This window comes from Myotis davidii, unplaced genomic scaffold (genome assembly GCF_000327345.1).
Source record: "Myotis davidii unplaced genomic scaffold, ASM32734v1 scaffold575, whole genome shotgun sequence".
Lineage (NCBI taxonomy): Eukaryota > Metazoa > Chordata > Mammalia > Chiroptera > Vespertilionidae > Myotis > Myotis davidii.
In genome coordinates, this window is record NW_006290306.1 from 1,749,172 (window position 1) to 1,757,594 (window position 8,423).

At 50.3% G+C, this 8,423-nt stretch overlaps 1 protein-coding gene across 2 annotated transcripts in view; it reads left to right on the forward strand.

Annotated features, from left to right (window-relative positions):
• VIL1 (villin 1) overlaps window positions 1-8,423 on the forward strand; it is a 34,463-nt gene that overhangs the window by 23,427 nt on the left and 2,613 nt on the right. For both annotated transcript variants that reach the window (XM_006763331.2, XM_006763330.2), the window contains exons 14-19: window positions 936-1,115; window positions 1,624-1,769; window positions 2,438-2,582; window positions 2,994-3,182; window positions 4,430-4,498; window positions 5,620-5,760. In XM_006763331.2, coding sequence (XP_006763394.1) covers window positions 936-1,115; window positions 1,624-1,769; window positions 2,438-2,582; window positions 2,994-3,182; window positions 4,430-4,498; window positions 5,620-5,760 — 870 coding nt within the window. The remainder of the gene's footprint in view (window positions 1-935; window positions 1,116-1,623; window positions 1,770-2,437; window positions 2,583-2,993; window positions 3,183-4,429; window positions 4,499-5,619; window positions 5,761-8,423) is intronic.

An 8,423-nucleotide genomic window follows, 5' to 3' on the forward strand; every position in this document is an offset into this window, starting at 1 on the left:
GGGCGGGGCTGTGGGTGAAGCCTGCTCTCCACAGGAGAGGACTGTTGAGGCTCCACCACTGATGTAGAACTGGTAATAGAAACACCACTCAGTGCTTTAAAAATCCATGTGATGAGCACGTAGCATGTGCAAGCACTGTTTCTCTCTACACCCCAACTCTTCAGATCCTTTATATGAAAAAGGAAGTTATTTTGGCTAGATTTACCTAAACCATGGACTTGTTCAAATGCATGGGTGCCTTCCAACATAATGAAACAGACAGCTTTGCATTCATTTAGGCAACAATCTGTTTACTGAGAACCTACTAAGTACATAGCCCTCTGCAAAGCGCCAGGTGGGGAGAATGCCTGCTTATACTATTTACCATCTTGTTGGGAGAGCAGTGAGCTAGCAGCCTGCGGCACCATGTGGTTAAATGCCAGGAATATACGTTGAATTCAAAGGGGAATGTGAATACAATCATCTGGGGATAGGCATGGAGTTCCTGGTGGAAAGGGGGTTTGAAAAGAGTCTTGACATGGGGTCAGCTGAAGAGCTCAGCAGAGGTGTGATGAGGGCATGCAGTGCGGGGGGCACAGCAAGGAAGGAGGCCTGGAGGAAGGGGTCTGTGGGGAGCAGTGAGGAGCCTGGCCAAGGTAAACTGGGAGGTTTGGAGAGAGCAGAGTGGAGGCAGTTTGCACCCTATTCATGCGGGACCTTCAAAGGCCCCTCTGAAGGGCTGGGTTCTAGTCTATAAGCAGTGCGGAGCCACTGCAGGTTTTTGAGCAGGGACGTGCCATGACCACATGTTTCAGAGGATTAATTTGATGTTATCAGCGGACCCGGAGGGGCAGGCAGGCCCTACCCCAACATCTCTTCCTTCCTGGTTTTCTGTGTCCCTCTAACGCCCCCTCATCTTTACTAAGTGACTTCTGCTTTCTCCTCACACCCTACAGGGAGGCACCTCCCGGGCTAAGAACCCGGAGCCGGAGCCCGCCACACGCCTGTTCCAGGTCCGAGGAACCAGCACCAATAACACTAAGGCTTTTGAGGTCCCAGCCCGGGCCACCTCCCTCAACTCCAATGATGTCTTCATCCTCAAGACCCAGTCCTGCTGCTACCTGTGGTGTGGGAAGGTGTGTGCAGGCCCCCAGCCTCAGAGCAGACCTGGCACAGGGTGGGAGCCTCTGGCTGAACAGGCCCAGCTGCCCTAGCCCCGGCCCCTCCTCCGCAGCTCTGGCTCTGGCCTGCTCAGAGTCTCTGCCTCGGTCTGTCAGTCTCTCATTGTGTGTCTCTGGCCACCCCTGTCTCTCCCAGTATTGGTCTGTCTTTATGTCTTAGGCTCTCTCTCACTCTCCCTGTGCCAGTCACTCCTTCTCCATCTATCTGTAATGAGGACTCTCAGCCTCTTATAGTCCTTCTCCTGCCTTGTAAGGTGAGTGAAGCTTCTATTGCCTCCCCTGTCATTCTTCGGAGGGTCAAGGACAGAGGATGGGAGAACTGTCCCTGCATCGGCCATGTGCTCAGGGTCCTGACCCAAGAGAGCCCTCCCTGCTCCGGAGCTCAGGGAATGTGGTGCAAGGGTGGAGGTCAGCATGGAACCAGAGGTGGTCTCCCCAGTACATCCAGCCCCCCTTTCCCCAGGGCTGCAGCGGAGATGAGCGGGAGATGGCCAAGATGGTGGCTGACACCATCTCCCGGACAGAGAAGCAAGTGGTGGTGGAAGGGCAGGAGCCGGCCAACTTCTGGGTGGCCCTGGGTGGGAAGGCACCCTATGCCAACACCAAGAGGTAAGTAACTATGGGGTTCCTCTGCCTCCAGCAGGCATGGATTGAGGACCCCGTGGACTAGGCCCCCAGGGCCACAAGATGAGTCAGGAGCAGTCAACACTCTCAGAACCTCTTAGACACGGGGTCTATAGCTGTGCTCGCACCATGGTCTGCCTGGGCCTGGTGGGGTGTTTCCCTGGTAAAGAGAGGTCACAGCTGGAGGAGGCAGCCGAAGGGCTATAGGTTTGCCCTTGGGGAAGATGTCAGAGCCCACCCCGTTCCTGCCCTTGGCGCTGACATGGGAGGAACCCGGATGCTGAGGAGTACCTGCTGTAAACCCTCTTGCAAATAGTTTTTCTTAAGAAGATCCATGACCCCCAAGTTCAAATGCATAAGGTCATGTACTGGAGCAGCAGCAGGAAGGCTGGAAGGAAGGTATCAGAAAGAACTTCCTAACAGGACTAGAGAAGAGCCACTGGAATGCATGTCCAGGAAAATCAGTGGGAATTTCTCCCGTGGAGCCGTCTCAGACTCTTGGGAAGAGGGGGGACCTTTTGTGTGGCCAGAGGAGAGAGCATTTTCCTAGGAGGTGGGCTTTCCCTGTCGGAGTCCCTCCTCAGAGTGCGGTGTCCTTGATTCTCCTTTCCCACGCCTTTCTCCTGCTGACACAATCTCTCTCCAACCGGCAGACTGCAGGAGCAGAACATGGCCTTCACCCCCCGGCTCTTTGAATGTTCCAACCAGACTGGGCGCTTTCTGGCCACAGAAATCCCCGACTTCACTCAGGATGACTTGGAAGAGGATGATGTGTTTCTGCTCGATGTCTGGGACCAGGTAGGACTGAGGCCTGGCCAAGAAACCGTGGCTTTAGGTACAGGGAAGGTCTGGCGTTTCCTTGGCTCCCATATATGTTCTTCCTGGGAGCAGTGTTAGGGACACAGGAGCCTGAGAAAGAAGAAGGCGGCCTGCAGGGACTGCTGGGTGGGATGTCTTTTCCCAAATCCAATTTATTTCACATGGCAGAGCAGTGTTTTTGAGGGCTTAGGCTCTCAAGTCACATATTTGCAGAATATCCAAGGAGAGAGCATCTGTCCAACCTCCTCAACTGCCCAGATGCAAAGTCAAGGCCAGATGTGCCTGTTCAAGGTCAGGCTCCTCGGTTGGACAGCGGAGCCTGGTTGAACCGAGGCAGAGCTTGCGGGCCAGGGGGACAGGGCAGACTGACAGAGCTCCGGGTTCTCACAGGTCTTCTTCTGGATCGGGAAGCATGCCAACGAGGACGAGAAGAAAGCCGCTGCCACCACAGTGCAGGAATACCTCAAGACCCACCCCAGTGGCCGGGACCCTGATACCCCCATCATTGTGGTGAAGCAGGGACACGAGCCCCCGACCTTCACGGGCTGGTTCCTGGCATGGGATCCCTTCAAATGGAGTGTGAGTGGCCCAGCCCACCCTGGTCCTTACAGCCCAGCACACCCTTCTCCGGGTGGCTCTTCATGGTGCATCCTGAGAGCAGGGTGATAGATGACATGTGATATATTTGTGAAGAGTTTAGAACGAGAAGTAAGGCTGCAGTGAGCTTATGAAGCCCCCTGGTGAGGGTGAGAGTGAGGGCGAGGGTGAGGGAAGGAAACTCAGGCTGATGACAGTCCATTGCTTGTACACTAGTTTTAGTTCAAAGCTGTTATACATTATTGGTAAGAGCTGTAGTGGCTACTTAAATTAACTAAAATGAGACAAAATCAAAGATTCAGTTTCTCACTGGCCACACTGTAAGTGGCTTAATGGCTACTACACTGGACAGCACAGGAAGAGGAACATTTCCTTTGTCACAGAACGTGCTATGGGACAGCACTGGTGGGTCCTCGTGCCAGGCGAAAGGAAACGTCAGCTCTAACGTTCAGACAGATGTCCCCGTGGCACTAAATTCTAAGCAAAATGGGCCACACATGGGTCCTTTCTGAGAGGCAGTGACTCAGACTTCCACCGGATTTTCCTAAACTGGCCCCAGGGAGAAGCAGAAGGCAGGTCCTCAGATGGAACCCCAGCAAAGGCTTCTGCAGGAAGGAGGAAGGCAGTTAGAATGAGTGCTGGCCTGGTGGCTCTGAGTGTGCTAAGTTGGCACAGCAGACGATCTTCGATTAATTTCCTCAAATACATTTTAAAAAATTCAGTGGGCTGAGTTTAGTTTTGAGGATGGAGTCAGACAAATCTCAAGGTTGCAAATTCAGGTGCCAGAACTTAAATTCACATCATCGGTGTCCCAAGTCAGCAACGCTGGCAGTCTCTCCTCGCCTCAGTCTGTGAGAGACTTCATTCATTCATTCAGCATAACGGAAGCTCATGTGTCACGGTTGGTGCAGGTCCTGGGGATATGGAGATGGGGCTCCTTGGTCCCTTCTATTCTCTACTCCTTTGCGGCACGGTTCCCTCCAGGCTCTCAGAAGAGCCTCCCAGTTTTCCAGGACCTCTGTCCCCAAGTTGGGCCTTTTCTGACCTTCAGGGCGGATCCTCATCACCCCACCTCCTTTTTCAGGGGCCCCTCCAGCCCCTGCCTAGCTCCCTCTTCCCTTTCTCAGCCCCAGGCTGTAGGCCAGCCTTCTTTCAACTCTTGAAGGAAAATGGTCTTCTGTCTCCTCTGCTGAGAGCCAGGCCTAATTTGTTGCTTTCTTTATGTGCAGAACGCCAAATCCTACGAGGACCTGAAGGCGGAGCTTGGCAGCTCTGGGGACTGGGGCTGGATCACTGCTGTGAGTCTGGGGCAGGTGGCTGGGCCCTGAGTGGGCATCTGACCATGATCAAACCTGTGGGGGCTAAGAAAGCTCCAGAGAAGATGCCAGTGTCCTGTGCTTTCCTTCCCACCGTCTCCTCCCACGCCTCATGGAAGTTCATTGTCTCTAGCTGTTTTGTCTTCTCCATTCCCTAGTGAAATGATTCTCACATTCTGTCATGTACAAGAGTCTGGGTGATGGGGAGCTGGGGGTGAGGGGAGCATATTAAGCTACAGATTCGAAGGTCTCACTCACTCCCAAAGATTCTGGTTTATAAAACTGGGTTGAGACCCAGGAATATGTGTGTTTTTCATTAGGGGTCCAGGGGTCTAGCTCATAGATGACACTTGGAGAAATGATTTCTCTGTTGTCACCCTTGGGATCCCCTCTCCAGGTAGAATAATTCTACCCCGTCCATCTTAATTCTATAGGTAGAATATTGCAACCCCATCCATCTTTCAGCTAGTTACAGAAATGTATGTAGCCTGGAGGTCTGGGACATGGAAAAGTGAAAGCAAAGCCTTTCCTTTAGGAAGTTCACAGGCTTGCAGGTGAAACAAAGCCAATGAGACTGGCAGAAATGTGTCCAGAACAAGGGAGTGATTTCCCAAGCTCACCAGTATCATCAGCAGATAACATATATGGCTCCTCAGCCCCACCAGAGTCTGATAACCTGGTGGCGTTCATAAACCCTTCTTACTAGATTGATGGTACAGGCAGGAAAGTATGGATAGGTCAAGGCTATGTGACTTTACAGATGACAAGTTCACAACAGATAAGAGAGAGGGTCATAAATGTCTAAGATAGACCTCGGACATCTGGGGGAAGCCATGGGGACGCTCATATGTCATAGAATGAAAGAGTCATCTTTAACCACTGGCTTTGGTTGGATACACACCACCAAGCTTTGGCTTACAAGTGTATATATGTGTATGTGTATGTGTATGTGTATGTGTATGTGGGTGGGCCGGTGGAAGTGGCGTCATGGAAGGCATCTTGGAGGAGGTGCCTTAGGATCAATGTTGACTTCAGAGAGAAAGGCAGCTTAGGAGGCAGCCACAAACCAGCTGAAGTAACAGTGGTTTCCTCTTCTCCTCTAGGAGATCACAAACCCTAAACCGGACGTGTTCAATGCAAACAGCAACCTCAATTCTGGGCCTCTCCCTGTCTTTCCCCTGGAGCAGTTGGTGAACAAGCCGGTGGAGGAGCTCCCTCAGGGTGTGGACCCCAGCAGGAAGGAGGTGGGTCAGACTTGAGAAGGAGGAAGAGCTGAGGCCTTTCCATTCATTGGACAACACTAATGGACCCCCAGATTGTACCCTGCAGATGACCAGATGCTGGGGACGACCTGGTGAACAAAACACACCTGGTCTCTGCCCTCATGTGAAGTTACATCTCAGTGTGGGGAGAGGGAGGAGCCTGAGTACACTATTATTTAATTTGTGAAGTTAAGTGCCATGAAGGGTATTATAAAAGGAGCCTGGGTTAGTCAGAGAAGACTTCCTTCTGAAAGGTGAACAGGAATTGTCCAGGCAGAATGGGTTATTTCTGGAGAAGGGAACAGCATGCACGAAGCCCAGAGGCAGGGAATAAGCACAGGGTGGAGCAAAATGCCGGAGTGGTGACAGGGTGAGTGCTGGGTGGGGCAGCTGGCCGGAGGGTCAGGGGTTGAGCTGAGCAGTGCCTTCTATGCCACGTTAGCGATGGTGGTGTCATCCTAAGAGTGGAAGGGTGCTGCCCGGCCGGCATAGCTCAGCAATTAAGCATTGACCTATGAACCAAGAGGTCACAGTTAGATTCCTGGTCAGGATACAAGCCCAGATTGCAGGCTTGATCCCCAGTGTGGGGCATGCAGGAGGCAGCTGATCAATGATTCCCTCAGCATTGATGTTTCTCTCTCTTCCTCTATGAAACAAAAAATATATATATATAGTGGAAGGGAGACATCATGGTTGAAGCAGGCAGATGCAGTCAGGTTTTTACTTTTAAAAGACTACGATTGCAGCTTAGTCAAGAATGCATTGGGGCCAAACCGGTTTGGCTCAGTGGATAGAGTGTCGGCCTGCGGACTGAAAGGGCCCAGGGTCAATTCCAGTCAAGGGCACGTACCTCGGTTGCGGGCACATCCCCAGTAGGAGGTATGCAGGAGGCGGCTGGTCGATGTTTCTCTCTCATAGATGTTTCTAACTCTATCCCTCTCCTTTCCTCTCTGTAAAAAAATCAATAAAATATATTTAAAAAAAAAAGGATGCATTGGGAAATGGCAAAAGCAGCAGCTGGAAGTTAGGCTGAGAGGCAGATGGTAGCTGAGCATAATAGGTGGCGGTGGGGAAGGTGATGATTTACAGCAGTGGTTCTCAACCTACTGGCCCTTTAAATATAGTTCCTCATGTTGTGACCCAACCATAAAATTAGTTTCGTTGCTACTTCATAACTGTAATGTTGCTACTGTTATGAATCATAATGTAAATATCTGATATGCCGGATGGTCTTAGGCTGTGAAAGGGTCGTTCGACCACCAAAGGGGTCGCACCCCACACGTTGAGAACTGCTGATTTAGAGAAATCATAGGAGATAAAATAAATGACACTTGGTAAGTACCGGATAAAGGCTGTGAGAGAGAGGGGGGAAATTGTATTATTCTCTGAGATAAAGAATAAAAACAAAAAACCCCTGAGTCAGAAAGAGCTTAGAGGGTGATGTGAGTTCAGGGAAGCCATGTGGTTTGAGACTCCTGGGAGACATCCGGGTTGAGGGTTGAAGTACGTGTTGGTGGGCAGGCAATTCAGAGGCGGCGCCCAGGGCAGACCCAGCTGGTAGCTGCAACTGCATGGATCCCCTGGGGCAGTGGTCGGCAAACTCATTAGTCAACAGAGCCAAATATCAACAGTACAACGATTAAAATTTCTTTTGAGAGCCAAAGTTTTTAAACTTAAACTATATAGGTAGGTGCATTGTTATTAACTTAATTGGGGTACTCCTAAGGCTTAGGAAGAGACACTCAAGGGGCCAAAGAGCTGCAGTTTGCCGACCATAGCCCTGGGGGAAGAGTTTGGCAAGAACTTGTTAAAAACATATTTCTAATATTCATTCCCACTTCATGAAGATCCAAAATGGATTTCAAATCTAGCTTGATGGGGTGCTGAGAGGAAAAAAATTTATTTTGTGTGTAGCAAACCATAAAGAAGTCTTACGAATGAATTAGGACATCCACTGAAGAGATGCCTGATTTCTCCAAGAATACCCAAGTCTGTTAGGAGCTTGGGCCTGATATATGTGAAAGTGTATTGTTTCCAGGCATTTACATCCTGCCCCTCACCTTGGAGACCACTTTCATGCATTCTCTTTCAGATATGCCCATCTGTCTTCACTATAATACTGGGGTGATCCCAATGTTATTCGTAATAATAGTATTATAAACATTACTTGCCCAGCCTCTAGTGCATAGAAAGTGCTCTATAAATGTAAGCTGTGATTATCATTGCTCTTTTACTCCTGAAAAAACTCAGGTCCAGAGCAGGGAAGTGACTTGCCAAATGTGATGTACTTAGTAGCAAAGACAGACCAAGAACCAGGTCTTCTGAGTCCCACTGTTACCATCATATCAGGTGGCATAAAGAAAGGATTTCTAAAGGGAAGGGCAGCCAGTGTTACTGAACCAAGTGATTGACAGGAGGCTATGTGGATTGCTAATTTTGAATGAAGCACATGGAACCAATACAACCCTAACGGAGTAGAAGTGGTCTAAGAAGTGTTTGAGCCTTTTATCTATCTATCTATCTATCTATTTATTTTTTAAAAATATATCTTTATTGATTCTTCCCCAGATTGAAAACCCCCCTGCCACTCCCACCCCCACGGGCAAGCCCTCACTGCCCCCGTGTCTGTGTCCCTTGGTTGTGCC